At 32.4% G+C, this 16,529-nt stretch overlaps 1 protein-coding gene across 6 annotated transcripts in view; it reads right to left on the minus strand.

Annotated features, from left to right (window-relative positions):
- Glut1 (Glucose transporter 1) overlaps positions 1–16,246 on the minus strand; it is a 71,092-nt gene extending 54,846 nt beyond the window's left edge. The window contains exons 1-2 of one of the 6 annotated variants that reach the window (XM_040727401.2): positions 15,919–16,246; positions 15,791–15,855 (exon numbers count right to left, since the gene is read on the minus strand). Coding sequence is in view for 2 of the 6 variants with exons in the window: in XM_040727398.2 (XP_040583332.1) it covers positions 6,958–7,310 (353 nt within the window). In the remaining 4 variants the exon portion in view is untranslated. Of the gene's footprint in view, positions 1–6,957; positions 9,705–15,790; positions 15,856–15,918 lie in introns of those variants that run through there. The other 5 variants (XM_071894095.1, XM_040727400.2, XM_071894094.1 and 2 more) reach the window with 5 other exon arrangements.
- Between the last annotated feature and the right edge of the window lie 283 nt (positions 16,247–16,529).

Genomic DNA, 16,529 nt, shown 5'->3' on the forward strand with positions numbered 1-16,529 from the left:
TGTTCCTTTGAAAGAGGTAATGATGCAACTTCAACAGCTGAAATTGCATTGTTAGTAAAAACGTTATTACAGTTATTGGAGACTAGGGTTGTCAATCTTCCCTTGAATAAAAAAAAAAGTACACTTCCGGTATTGAGCTGAAATGGGACACACTTTGTCCCGTAATACTGTGAGTTTTAAAAAGTGGTCAGTAAAATGTCACGGCAAAATGAATAACAATGCACACCATATGAAATTTGATGGTGAACGTGTTCCCAAGTCAAGTGATTTGACAGTTATTCACACGTGTACCATAACACAATTATATTAATGTGTAACGTTCTGTTTTCACTTTTGATATTGCATTAAAAATAATATGCACTATTTCAGGATACTTTCAATCTATTGGTTTATACTAATGTCATGGGCGCCCGCAAGTTGTAGGGCGGAGGAACTGTAGCCCTCCATCCACCCCCCCCCAAAAAAATAAAGGAATTTTGGCTTTTTACAAGGAAATTAAATATTTGATTTTTTTTTTTAATTTAATATTCAAAATTTTATTTGATTTTCCAATTTTTTTTTCCAAATAATATAATAATTCAAATTTTTTTCCTTAAAATTTAATTTTCTGTGAATACCAATGGATTTTGAAATTTTTTGTGAATAGCTTTGGATTTTTGAAATTTTTTTCGGAAAATGTAATATATGAAATTTAATTTCGATAAAGTTTAATTCTTTGGGAACAGCTGTAGATTTAATTTTTTTTTTTTTTTTTTTTTTGAGAACAGCTATGGATTTTTAAAAAAATTCCAAGTCATTTAATATTTGAAATTTTTTGTGAACATCTGTGGATTTTTGAAGTATTTTTCGAAAAAATTTAATATTTTAAATATTTTTCCATGAAATTTAATTATTTAGGAACAGCTTTAGATTTTGATTCTTAAAATATTTTTTTTAAGAATAGCTATGGATTTTTAAAAAAATCCAAGTAATTTAATTCTTGAAATTTTTTATGAACATTTGTAGATTTTTGAATTTTTTTTTCAAAACATTTAATATTTAGAATTTTTTGAAAAAAATTTAATTGTTTGGGAACAGCTGCAGATTTTGAAAAAAAAAATAGTTTTTGAAAATAGCTATGGGTTTTGAAAAGAAAAATTCTAATTAATTTAATATTTGAAATTTTTTTCGAAAAAATAATTTTTTATGAATAGCTGTGGATTTTTGAAATTTTTTCCCAAAAATTTATACTTGAAGTGTAACTTATGGAAGCCCAACCAAGCCACAACAAAAAAAGTTATCTTACGGACGCCCCTCCTGAATGTATACAGTTATATTTTGCAATAGAAGATTTTATTTAAGAAAGATTCGTATTTTATTCAGTTGTTTTTGCTTATTATTAAAGTGAATTGCTGGATAATAATTTATTTTGCATTTTGTTCATGTCACTCAAAAATATGCCTCCAATTCAATTCAGGATCAAATAGTTAAAAAATCGGAAAATCAGGGGAAAAAATCACCGTGTAAGGAAACGTAATGGCAATCAGGTCGGGCAATCCTACCAATGAGGTTTACTTCATTTATTTTTTAGATAGTTGGCAACCCTATTGTAGACCGACCCAACACTAACATCGATACATTTCCTATTTAATTTTGGGAATGAGAACAAAATAAGTTTTTTTTCTTTGGTAAAGTTTCAAAAATAAATTTGTCTGGTCCTAAACAAATTGCCGTAATAATATTGCTATTATTTATGGACAGACTCTCTAAGGCTTTAATTATCCTTCTTTTTTCCCCTCCCCTTTTTTGACATTATACTTTTTGCCAAATTTTCGGTCTAATTATGTTGGTACAAATATTTATTTACATTTCAAAGAAATATAAAAAGGAAATTGGGGATCAGTTGCCAAGGATTTGAAGCATACACATAAAAGGTTAAATTATGCTCCTCTCATGAGATGGTTTCATTCTTAGACTGGTATAGTATTTATTTTTATATCAGTCCTTATATATTTGTTCCAGTCCAGTCTTATAACCGGTTCTATCAGTCCTTTCGACCAGTAATTAAGACTGTCAGTTCTACAATTGATATATATAAAAAAAGAAATAAAGTTTAGTCACGTCTTCAAGCACCAAACTTTGTCCGTTTTAGGACTGATATACGGGACTTAACTGGACCGGAACGAGACTTAACTGGATAAGACTGCAGTCTTCAGTCCTAGATAAGGACTGACACAACACTAATTTTATTATTTGGGCGAAAAATGTACATTACTAAACATTATAAATAGTATAATACACCAATTTATAAAAAGAATTAGATCTCATAGACGTTTAGGTCGACTCATATTAAAGAAGAAAAAAAGGGAAGCACTTTATTTAAACATTTTAAAAAAATGAATGTGACAGAAGAAATGGTTTTGCAATGAGGTAAAGTACTCCTTGGCTTTAATATTTTTTTATCTTTTTGTGAAAATGGATGAAATGGAATATGGAGCTCTCATTAAATATTTTTTTTCCAAAATGGCTGAAACTTTGGTGTACCTGTCAAGAGATGATAGATAGATGTGACTAGGTGTTTAAGCCATTTTGCACAACAATTATTTTATGACCGTTCCATACTCTATTTTGTCCCTATCACTCATATTAACTCACTCAAACGACTAACACATAACAAATGTGCGTACAAAATGGCAAAAACTTTGGTGAGTAATTGTCGACAGATGCTATATAGATGTGATTAGCTTTGCTATTTTTCTATTAGTAGAGTAAATTGTTAAATTAAAGAAGGAATTGAATATAAGCAATCGTATAATAAAAGTCTTAAGGAATTACAGTAATTTTTATGGTTGATCAAATTATTTTATGTCATAAGAATTATAAATGATACAAAAGTTTTTTTATTATTATAGACATTCTTCACTAAAGTTGTATAGGGGTGGAAAGTTTCCGAACATTTCCATGGAAATATTGTTTCGGGAGTTTTTAATTGAGGAGGTTATGTGAATTTGGAAATGCTCCGTATACATTTAAAGGATAATACTTTCTATTTCTTTAGTTCATACTCTAATAATTAGAAACTGAGCTTCTGAGTTCACTGAAGATTCCTTATCTTTCCTCTATAAGAAACATATCTTAATGATCATAATTATAGAAAAAGATTAATTTTCGTACAACATTTATTTTAAATATACCTTCAGACCAATAAACCTTTGTTTTTTTGTATGTTACCTCTGATTATAAACATTAGGGGACAAGAAAGAGGGGAAGAAGGGTGGTAATTTTGTTCAGTTAAATACATAGCGAGTAGCGGATTATTGGGGAACAGTGGGGCTAATATTCCAGGGACAACACTTAAGCGGACTTCTTTTTTATAGAAGTTGGAATTCTTTCTATATAAAAAAATCTATTTTATAGCTCATTAATTAATTGTCAATTTTTTTTTATATTTAGCGGATTAATTTGTTTGTTTATATATTAATATGTTGAAAAGTATATTTTTCATCTAAAAGATTTGTATCTCCAGCATTTAACATTGAAAATTCCCGATGAAACGACGTAGCTCAAGGGACAACGCGCTTGGGAGAAATTATTCTCTTAAGTTCAATGTGCGTAGGTTCGTGCTCAGTCGCTCCTAGAGAAGGAAATATACTTTTGGTATATGGACTTCAAAGAAGATTCTTAGGTCTAACGGAGTGAATGTAATACAATAACGTTTAATTAAACTTCATCTGTCCAATTAAAGGAACATTAAAAAAAACATTGAAAATCCCCAGTTTAACACAGTTATAAGTCGACCATTCCTTTGGAAAGTTTCCATGTTTGATAATTCCAAAATATTGCAAACCTATGCATTACAAAAATTTTATAATTTAATTATCTGTTTCATTTCATTGCTATTCGTCTAATAGAATGAATAACCTAAAGTTGGTCCAAAAAAAAAGGAGGAGGAAATGAGTGCGCGTTCCATGTATTATGTAGAAATCGAAAACTTGGATGTTTGAAAACGAATAACGATTCAATTACTTAAGTTGTTGCAAATCACAATTGAAAAAAAAAAACATGTCTGAAACAAAGTAGGATTTTTTGATTTTAAACTTATTTTATGGGGAATTATATTTGATTTTTTTATTCTATTAATATATTTGGAAAATTAATGCCTATGTTTGAAATTAAATTAAAAAGGATAGGATTTAATCCGGAAGCATATTTTTTTATATTTTCCGTTTTTATTTCAAAGATAAGTTTTTCCCTTGGAAATATCAAAGCAAAAAAAAAAAATTCATTGAAGTGAAAGGAAATGGAAAAAGATATTATTTTTCTGAGCTCAATCATTTTTTGTAATTTTCAGGAAAAAGCAAGATGGAGGCTTTTTCCTCAAGGGATGACAGAAAAATGAGTCTTGATTTTCATTTGAAGGTAAAGAAAAAAAACTACTTGTAATCCAAGAAACCACATCTAGGTGAAGTGTTCAAATTATGATAAACTTAGGAATGTAAAAGTCCTTAATATCCCACTGAAAGTCCATCTCGTCCATGTTATCGGTCCCTCCAAACCGTTCCAAAGTTAAAAGCGACGTCTCTTACAATTTACCCATTAAATTAGTTTAGTAAAACTGTAAATATCTTTCAAGAAGGAAAAAAGTTTCCCATAATTATTACTTGAGGCCTATTGAAAGTATCTAATATGCTTATAAATATCAAATCCTTCACACATTATTACTTTTAATCCTTGACGCCTTCACGCAACCTTTCCCCGTAAATGAACATAAAAAGGCTCAGTTGATAGTTAGCCAATTCTTCACAACTATAGAATTATTTTGGAAATGTTGTACGGAATTGTTCACAGCTTAAAAAGTACTATTTATACTTCAACCAATCAGCGTTCCGAACACTGATTATAAGAAAAGAAGCAAAGAAAAATGACCTAATGACAACAAACTAAAGTGTGTTTTTTTTTTAGAGAGGTAAGACTTTGTTGATGGTCGAAAATATTGCTGTCTCGGTCCTTATTTATATGTGTTCCTCTAGTTTTTGGGCATGTCCTATTGTTCCTTAAGACCGTCACTTCTTGGGACCTATCCTTGGAACTTTTCCTAGAAATGTGGATGATTTATTCACCAAAGTAAGATATATGAGATAGGTATTAAGATTATTGAGGATATCTTGCAAAATATATCCCTGTTTTCACTATACTTAAAGCAATATAAAACAAACTTATATAATTTTTAATTAATTATATAATTTGTTCAATTATAAATCGAAGTAATAAAGAACCAGGGATCGATTTTAAGTTCTTTACACGTCGTTACCTTGATTGTATCACGCAATTTTTCCTTCAAAAAGAAATTGAAAAAAGCGAGGAAATCATCTGGTTGTTGTCCAAATAAGTCAATCATACCAACTGCTTTTTATGTATTTTTATATGATACCCAAAATTACTTTATGGATATAATAAGATGGCCAATATATATATGTATGGGAGGAGGGGTCAAAAATAAATTTTATTCATGTCCTTTTGGAAACGGAGATTAAGTATGATATAACTTAATATGTCCTTTATTTAAGAAAAACACTATATTAGGAAATAGCCCTGACGTATCAAACAAGACGAAGGAATCGACAGCTGACAACAAAATAGAGTGGGTATTTTGTGTTAGGGAGGTAACACCGTGTTTAAGGACCGACAAGTAGGACTGGACCGCAGTCATATATAAAGACCAACACAACATTGGGTGTAATTGATTGATGATGATATCAATGGCTGATATCTAAGATTACGTAAATATAGCAAAGATTGTTCTATGAGACGGTTTTTGTGTCTGATTTGGATGGGGCCTGACCTCCAAATTATGGAAATGCTACATCCCTAGAAACAATTGTAATCGGTAAATTCAAAATAAAAAGTATCATTAGATAGGATAGAAGTCATAAGGAAACCCCTACTCAAAAAATGGTTGTTGTTTTTTTTTTTCCTTTTATCCTTAATATTATTTTGCATATTCGATTGATATAACATTACTTGCTAAGGACATCCTTTGACATTTTATTATACTGATAACGAGTTGCACCTTTAATCAACTCAAACTATTTCAAATCCACTGTACTACTAATATTGTTCGTGTTGTGTTTTTTCTAATGGTGGACCGAATGGAGCTCTTGGAAGAAAACTTAGTTAACTCCTACTAATGTGGGGAAAGGAGATATAAAAAAAAATTGAGGACAATTGGGCTACAATAAGTAGGAAAATAAAGACAGAAGGGAAAACTGTTTTAGTTTTTTGTTTGACTTGACAGACAAATTTCAATGGGATATTTTACGGTCAAATACTGATTTGTTTGACTTGACGTGAGTCTTGCAAGTACCAAAAAACTACAACATTTATCAAATGAGTCTTAAAGAATGAAGCAAAAATATACTCAAAACAATTGTACATAAGCAAGGTTCGGTGAACCGTTCTCAAAGGCATTGTGACGGTCAAAAATCACACACAACTTAAAAGGAATTTGCTATCAAAAAGGGATTCACAGCCTGTAAATAATTAATATATATTTTAATTATAAAAACAAAATGGTTAAGGAAATGAGTATGTACTAGTCAAGATGATATTATCATTGATAATTGACATTGACATTGAGGGATCGAGATTGACGCAAGTGGAAAAAATATAGTTTAATCTCCTTTAAGGGATTGAGAGCAGGACTTTGAGGAATTGAGACCGATACAAAACCTTATCTTTAAAACTAAATCATTAGGATTGCGACTTTTGTTAAGGTGAGTAAGCACGCGTGCAATTGCTATCTGGTTATTTTATTACATTCTATGTGCTACTAATTACTGGCAATTAACGACGCTATTGATACTCATAACCACTTTTATTTTTCTTTCTTTCTTGAAACTCAACTTTTTCTCAACAAAAGTCACACTCCTATGCATTACACATATTTTAATTATTTTTTTTTACAAATGGTGGCTTTACCCTTCAAACGCATCCGGCGTACTCCCCATTTCATTTTCCAGAAGGAGATGCGGTGAATATACAATATGACAACCATTTTCCAATAATAGAGGTTCATCGTGATAGGAAGATCGATCCAAATCCCCAGTGCATCGGAAGACCCCTGAGGCACTCCGCCGGATATGCGTATGGTCCAACTCTGAAGGAGGATCATTGTAATGTGAGTAAATGTTCATACAATTTGAGCTATTCTGGCACACTGAATGTGTTCGAGAGTTTTCATGTTCATGGAAGGACTCTTCATCGTTCGAGAGATCTCCTTCACTTAGGTCATCATCCCCTTCCATCGACGTATTTGTGGTCCGATGATCCATTTTTTGAGCGTTTCCAAAGTTGTGTTATTATTTTCAAAGAAATGGGGGGAAAGGGGGGTTCACCACTGCTCAAACTTTTTTGCTTTCTTAGTCTAATTGTACTCCTGATTGAATAATGTTGGAAGAAGAGGTTGTTGTCTGAGTGGGTACTCTGAATGCAGCTGTTGATGGTGGAGGCTGCCAATTCCTATTAGTCATCACGGATATAAACAACAAAATAACTTCACTCTCCGAAACACACTCATAAAAGGAGAGGAAGTCCAAAGTCGTGACGGGAATAATTATACTTTGGTTATACAAAATACTGAAGGACAGGGAGAAGATAAAAAAAAAAAGAGGGGAAAAATCAATAGAAAGAAAGAGAAAAAGCGAGCGAGGGAAAGAAAAAAAAAAGGACCTGAGACTCGCTCGCTCAGTAGAGCACACGGACAGTTCTTTCCCTCTCTCTCTCTCCTATTCTCTCTCTTTTTATTCCTCTCTCTTCAAAAAATTACATATTTATTTATTTCTTTTCTACCCAAAAAAACAGCCTTTGCGACAACATCCTTTAAGAAAACCCATATGTGTTGTGTGTCAACACAAAAGCAGTATATACCAAAATGAAGAATATGAGCTATAATTCCCAATTTTTGTTGCGCTATCATAAAAACAGTCTGGAACAAAATCAAAAAAGGAGCCCAATGTATATTTTCTTATGTTGGACAGCCCAATACTTCATTGACCTATATCTATCAGTTATAGAGTTTGTATTCAAATTTTTGGGATGATACCCAAGAATATATGATATCATATAAAACCTTTATTTGGTTTATAAAGTTTAATTTAAGCCCGATAATGCTCCATTCATCCATTGACGACAATATGACAGAGAATACGCATCATTCTAGCTTACTTTTGTTTTGATGGGCCACACTTATTGTTTGGCTTTATAAATATAACCGCCTCACTATTATTTCATCGACCTACTCTACTCTATTATGGGCTCTTAATTTCTGGGAAGTGTTGAGATATTTTTCTATATTCAGTTCAGTCTTAGAACCGATCCCATCAGTCCTTGGGATCGGTCCTTAAGATAGACGGTCCTTCAGACTGTCAGTACAAGAACGGATTCAAAAAAGAAGAAATAAAGTTGAGTCAGATCGTCAAGGCCCGAACTTTATAAGTGTTTGGACTGATATCTAGGACTGAAATGTACCGGACAGGGACTTCCGTTCTCAGTTCTAAATCAACTCTGAAACAACACTTCCCACGGCTATTAGCTATACGTTGGAGCCTTCATTTGAAATAAGAGACTAAGGTTGACCTCATAGTAAATGGTATATATTTTATCTTTATCGATCTTTAAATGAAAGAGTCTTTGATTTATTTATCAAAATAATTTATTAAGAAAATGTGTAGATAATTAGACAAAGAATACAACATATTTTATCCAACCTAACCTTTGAGAAATATAATATTGCCATTTTGCTTTTGCGTAAAACGGCCATAAATATACCGTCTGGATACTTAAAATTAACACAGTTTGTATATTTTTCTTGAATAGTTACAGGATGAGGATTTTAAATAAGGAAAATATAAGGGTAATGTATATGTATATAAATCTATATTTTTTACGTAGTACCAGCCTTCAAACCAAAACATATCACATTTGAATGACAATCGGCGAGCTAAGAGGCCACATGTCCATTGACTTTAATTGTGTAATCGTTTATTATCTCCTATTTTTCCAAAACGATCATGAGTCCTTCTTGCAGGGTTTCCCCGCCCGTCAAAAGCCTTGGTAACATCGTAAACAGTTACACAATAATGGCCTCACAGTGTTCGTATTCGGAGGATGTCACAAGAATTTTGTATTTTTTCGTATACTATTTGCCATTTGAATCTGATAAACATAGATTTGAGGGTTCCCAAGAGATTGAGGTCTAAACTTGCTCCAGATTTAATATCCCCACACTTTATTTCGGCCGATATTTGTAACAAGAATTTTATATTATACAAAACTATCTCCAAACCTGTCAGCTATTTCTCTATTCAATTATTCACCATACTACGGAAAGAGACGCAGGGCTTACAGATGTAGTCCAGATCCAATTCAATCCCAGGCAGGTCAACAGCTGCATTCATTGACACTACACCTACATGATCTTCTACAAGACATATTTATATACCAGGTATGTGCCTATGAAATGAGACTTTTTTTTTTAATTTTGAACGTTTATTGTGAAAAATGGTTACAAATTTAATTTTCTATGTATACACCTTCGCAAACCAGATATTTTTCCCATTTTTCAGACAATTTATCGATGCCTTTCCAAAAAATTATTAGTCTTTGGCTCCAAACCAGTCATCGATCTATTTTTTGACTTCAGCGTGGTAATCGAAGCTTAAATCCCTGAGTGCGTGGCCCATCGATGCAAACAAGTGAGTATCGGAAGGTGCCATGTCTGGTGAGCAAGAAGTTCCCAGTTGTACGACTCAACATGTTGGCGGGTGGCTATAGAGCGATGTGGTGTTGCGCTGTTATCAAGGAAAATTATCTTGTGATTTTCGGCTTCATACTATGGGCATTTTTGGCGTATAGCATGGTTCAAATCGGCCAATTGTTGTTGGTAGCTATCACCATTAACGGTTTGTCCATCATTTTCATAGAACAATGCTTGCAATTCGGCGTCCTCAAACTTTTTCAGTGGCCGGCCACGTTCTTTATTTTTCACGTCAAAATCACCTTCCTGGAATTTTTCAAACCTCCAGAAGCACATAGGCCTTCTTAGAGCATGTCCACTGTAAGCTTCCACGAGCATTTGAATGGCTTGAGAAGCGCTTTTCTTCAATTGGTAACAGAAAATCAATGATGCTCGGACATTGTAGTTTGTAGGCACAAAATTAGACATTTTTACGCGAGAAAAAAGTGCGTTGTTGAATGAAACTATACAGGCAATGAATTAAATATTGTTCACACATGTCGAAATAAGCGTTTAGATTTTTTACCGATTTATAATGTCTAACTGGCGACACCTAGGGACCAATAGCCGAAAGTCTCATTTCATAAGCGCATACCTAGTATAGGGGCAGACAAGAAAACACAAGAAATAAGCCCCTTGGCTATCAAATTATTTCTTCTTCCTTTTTCTCAATTTTTTTATTATTATTTCATTATGGAGGAGAACACATCTATGCATGTATTGCATGAGTAGCTACATGAAAAATGGCGAGGATTTGTGTTTGGAAGATATCTTCTATATTTTTTTTTTTAAATTATATTATTCGATCCCTAATAACTTCGGGTAATTTCGGGCTCTACCGCTTCTATTAAATAATATTATAATTGAGAAAGTTGTATTATTTTGCCACAAGATGGCACAACTATTTCTCGCTTAGTTTATACCCGGTAAGCTGTTTATAAAACTATATTTCTAAAGGAAGAGTGGGTTTATTTATTTAATCATACAAACAGCCAATTTTGAATGAAAAATAAAAGTAAAATCTTTTTTTACACAGACTATTTCCCGACTTTTTATTTGCCTTGATGAACTTTTGCATTATATGACAAAAACAACAGGGCACATACACACATACATACATTGCGACAAATGTACCCCCTCTTAACAAGGTTTGATCAATTAACTATATAAGTTTTTTTTTAACAACATAAGTACATACTTGTTTTTTCAACAAAGTTTTTTTTTTGTCTATTTATTATTTTTTTGCAAAGGTCAAATGGGGAGGGGGAGGTGAAGAAGGGCTTATTTACTGACTCCAATATAAGGCAAAGTAATGCATAGTAGTACAAATGTGTAGTTTATTGTAGTATTCTGTCAACTTAAGTCGATTGAGTCTATAAATTATAGAAGAACAGAAAAAATTATATCCACTAAGGTTTATCATACACTTTGAGGAGGATCCCATGAAATAACAGGATTTTAAGACGTTTTAACAAATTTTAAACTAGTCTTACACACCATTTGGATTGGATCGGTCAAATACTTAAAAAACTGGGGTCCTATCAGTTCTGTCCAAATAGAATTTGTCAGTCTTAGGACCACTCCTTACTTATCTTTTATAGTAACTTCAACGGCTGAAATGACGTACTTACTAACTATGTATGTTATAACCTCATTAGAAATTGTAATTGATTATATAATCCTTTACTAAGGACAGTAGCACCACAAAACTCAAAAAAATTGATTAGAGTCAGGGTTGATTTTATCTAGTGTTACACGTTTTATTACTTTCAATTTTTCAAGAGTAAAATTTAAATGAGAGATTATGTATTGAACAGAATCATCTAAAAATGGTGATGCCCACAACTTTTATTCAATATAGGATCCTGGGCTATGTATTCGGTCTCGTGCTAGTTCGACTCTTTCTTGATGGAACCTTCTAGGTACTAGACACTCCTGCAGGGAGTAGCACACACCCCTCCCCCAGACGCACCTAGATATAATAGTGCAAGAGTTTCGCATCTGGAAAGGAGGGCAGCCCAACGTTGAGGTCAAAGAAGTACATAGTCTTAGCGGCCCCATGACATTGTTTCCGTCTTGAGTGGAAACAAATTTGTCCCATAATTTTTTTCTGACCCAAAGTAGCACTTTCTTACCCAGAAGTTCGATGTATGCATCTGCATCGAGCCCCTCCTTCCTCTCCACAAAAATCCACTCCACAACACCCAATACCAAAGTTCTGGCGGGATTTTTTGTTCTGAAGGCATGTTTCACTGCAGTTGAGAAATTGTCTGATACTTGGTTGTTATGTAGCAGCTGTTCTGCCTATTCACATTATCATCAACGTCGGAAATTCCTTCCTCAGAAATATGCAAAACATTCCCGATTATTATTTATTTTTTTTGCCTTGCAAAAATTATTTGCTCTTTCTGACCGTCTCAGCTTACTCTATTCATAGATCAGATGTCTTGCTGTTCTCCTCGGTGATTTTGCTCCAATTTCATGCCGGATTGAAAATACACTATATAACAAGCAAGTCAAGCCAACTCAATACACTATTTTTAAAGTCTACCCCACTTTTTTTGACCATTTACAAATAACTCATCGCCATTTAACTCTAGTCGAAAAGTAATTGACTCAAGTCGAGTTGAAGCAAATAAATAATTGTTCAAGTCGACACAACACGAATTGATAGTCGAAAAATGTGTTGTTGATTTTTTTTAAACATTACATTAGAAAATCTGCAAGAGGAATTTGGAAATAAATTCGAATGAATGATTAACTTCTTCCGGGAAAGGATTCATTAAATTTTCATATTCATGATCATAAGTGATTGGTGGGGTTATTTGTTCTTTGATCTTTTCTTTTTATTTTTTTTTGTTGAAACTCTTAGAATTTATCTTTTCTGACATATATTCACAAATAATAGTGTTAGATCGGGTAAAAAAATGACTAAAAATACTAAAATGAAATATCATTACAGCTAAACAAAACAAACCTGAGCTCTCTAGCTTACGTTCAAGTAAAGAAAATGACACTTGAACGTGATCGTCGAATTTCCATTCGTGAACCCCTGACAGTTGAACGTCTCCAGGATCACTGTCTACGCCGTCAGCAAGCCAGAAACGTTGGAAAGGAAGAAGGGCTCTATCAAGAAGGTCAAAATGGACGCAAAAGAGTTAAAGAAGAAAAAAAACATGATAATCAACTCAAGTCAATGAGTGCCCATCCAATATATTTGGGGGCTTCACTTCAGAGAGCTATCAAAAAAGTGAGTAGAAAAAGCATTGTGAGGGTTAAGAGGCCATTTTTGACATCAACAATGAAATAAACCCATCTTTTCGATGGGAAGACTCTTTAGAATGAGTCCTTTGATTTCTTTTGAACTGTTTTTGAAAATTTTGGCCCGCTAGAGTCCTGATGCCAACCCTCTCGGCGACAGCTTTTAGTGCACGTCGAAGGAATCGCCTGCAGTGCCCGTCATCCAACCATGGAAGGCCTCTAAGACACTGACAGCCAGCACTGGGACCCCATGAAAGAGGACCACATCCACAGCACCTGTCAGGAATACCACTGCTGCTTGGAAGGGATAGTTGCCGCGAAGGGCGGCTACATTAATGATTAAGAGAGCTCAGACACACATCTATTTATGCCATCAATTTTTTTGAAAAAAGGTGTAGAAGTTAAAATCGGGATATCTTGTGTAAAATAGTCGAAGAGGCTCAAAGACATACCTAATTACCAGATGCACAGTTGAAATTTGACACTTATAAAACAAAGGAATTTGTAAGATAAGGACACCCATTTTCTGACAAACTGTGTGTCTTGACGCCATCAAAATTAAACACCATCAATAGAAAAATAGCCTCAAAAAGAGACAAAAGAATCCATATTGTTTCTTTACTTCACCCAGAACACACATAAACAGAGATCCAAAACTTGAAATAGACAAGCAGGCAAACTATATAATAAGTCAAGAGGGCCATTAATGACAGTATTACAATCAAAAGGAAGTATTTCCCGAGCCAAATTAAATCCAAATAACATCAAAGAGGATACACAAATCAGCCCAAAGAAGTCCAGACGAGCATAATGGCAAAAAAATCAACCTTTCCGAAAGCACCATACGGAACTCTGACAAAAAGACAGTGGGAAAAGTTTGATAATGTTTAAGCATCTGTCATTGGCACAAAAAGTTCGTCAGTGACAGCTTCAGTGCTGTCAAGCACTTCTCAATAACCTGAAGAGCCTAAAGGCTGGTCACATCATCGCCTTCTGACCACCTGTCGAAGCCAGGGGCTGCCGGACAAGGGCATCGAGTCTCGAAAGCACTCAAGGCTACTCTGGAAGAACATTGGAACTGCGATTACATTAATACTATCTATCAAAGCTTTCAGTAGCGCATGGAGGCTATATTGAACATTAGAAATGGCAACGCATGTTCTAATCAATATATGTATAAAGTTTACTTAATGTTGTTTCCTTAGTTTCCGAATTAAAACTTGGTAAGATTCCTGATTCAATGTGTCTAGTTTTCAATTACACACTTGATATATTCTAAACTATTTAAACATCCCAAGTAATTAAATATATCCAAAGTATTTCTTGAGTCCGAATTATTCAAGACTGTCACTACATCAAGCCAAACCCTTATTCTTTTTGCATTGAAATGGTGTTTTTTACATTTAAAAGGGTTATTAAACGAAAGATATATAGCAGAAGCCAAAATACTACAGCATAAAACTACGATAATAAATGAAAAATCATGTAATACTATAATTTACATTTATAAAAAAATGCAAATTGGCAATTTATTTTCATTGCTAAAGCAAATAACATATTTAGATATTAGACTTTGGCACAAAAAATTGCAAAAATAAATAAACCAATCAGTGTGAAGATGAATTACAGTGATGAGTTAAAATCTTATGAAAAAGATTTAGTGTAGTTTAATGAGCATTCTTTCTAAACTTTTTTCACCAACTTAAGGCTATTTCTACCTATCAGCTAGATGATATTTTTTCCAGCTATTTGAGTTAAAAGTCAGATAGATCTAGCCGAAAATTAGCTAGTCTGGCAGCACTGTGCAACAAGTTGAAGTCATTGTTGTACTCTGGAGTATAATTGAGGAATCCACCTCGGAGTAATTCCTCCCTTTATCTATGCTTCATACGGTGTGGGGCTTGTATTGATTTCCTTGATTTTATAGCATCTTGCAAATAATTAAATGAAATATAATGACAACTACGTACATTAGGGACGTTTGTTTTAGAATTTTTTCGAAATTCCATTACGGCTAGTTCGGAAGAGTTGTCATTCAGTAAGAGAATAACCTTTGCAAAAATTAATTTTCCTACGATTTCATCTATATGTAGCACATCCATGTAATTCAAAGTTTGAAAGGAGACAAAAGTTATTTTGCATTACTTAATTATGATAAACATCATTCAGGGGCATTCCAAATTAAGGAATTTTTTTCGTTATTCAGGGAAATTATGCAACAGAGGAAAACATATAATATTGCAAATTTTTTGTGGATAGCTAAAGGTTTTTGAAATTATTTTCCCAAAAAATTTAATATTTGAAATTTGTTTCTATAAAATTTAATTTTTTGTGAATAGTTATTTTATGATTTTTTTTCAAAAAAAATTAATATTTGAAATACCAATTTTAAAATTTTTTTCAAAAAATTAATATTTGAATCACCAATTTTAAATTTTTTTTTCAAAAAAATTAATATTTGAAATACCAATTTTAAAATTTTTATCCAAAAAAATTAATTTTAGAAAATTTGTTGTAAAAAAAGTTAAATTTAAAAAAAAAATTCCAAAATTTAATTTTCTGCGAATAACTATGGATTTTCGAAAAAAAATGTGTTTTTTTTGTGAATAGCTAGGGATTGTTGAATTTTTTTCTAAAAAATTTAATATTTATAATTTAATTTTTGTATTTATCTTTTTTTTGTAAATATCTTAAGTTTTTTGAAATAATTTTCAAAAAATTTATATTTAAATTTTTTTAATAAAAAGAATGTGTTACTTTAAGTTGACCTCGTAGACAATGCAATTTTGGATAGTTCATTTTCATACAATATGGCCATTTTTCTGCATTAGCCGTAATCAAAATTTGAAAATGAAATTACTGTAATTAATATCGATTTTTCTTACTTTTTATTGATGACACGCTGTGTTTTCGTATGTAAATGCCCTTATGATGACTAAAAAGATCTTCTTATGTGTACATGGATAAAGGGCCATGAATAATTAATAGTCGATTAGGATAAATTAATAATTTTTTTTGAATAATTAAACAGCTACATATTCGTAGGATCGATTAATAAACTTTTATAGATATGATGCGTATTTTCCACAAATTTATATAAACTCTTCCATTAGATTTATTTTCCTTTAAAAAATACAAATTCCAAACTAAAGAGATGTTTTATGTCATACAAAACGGGTTTGTATCTTCTTTATTTGAATTTACGTCATAAGTGGGGAAAAAAATTGTGCGTGTAACGACAAAAATTGTCTTTGCATTATATGAGGCAATGGGAAATAATTGTTCATTATACCGGTACGATATACACTTTCCCGGTATACTAATGCATTTAATAGGTAGAACAAATTTCGAATAGTTCTATCCTCTGAGCCTGCTCTCCAATTTCAACAAGGAAGTGTTCCTGAAAATTAAACATTGTGGAAAAATGTTAGCTATTTCAAATATATTTATAAACAACCAGTCGTATTTAATTAGGATTTTATTTTTAATTGTAATG

The sequence above is a fragment of the Lepeophtheirus salmonis genome, chromosome 1 (assembly GCF_016086655.4).
Source record: "Lepeophtheirus salmonis chromosome 1, UVic_Lsal_1.4, whole genome shotgun sequence".
Taxonomy (NCBI): domain Eukaryota; kingdom Metazoa; phylum Arthropoda; class Copepoda; order Siphonostomatoida; family Caligidae; genus Lepeophtheirus; species Lepeophtheirus salmonis.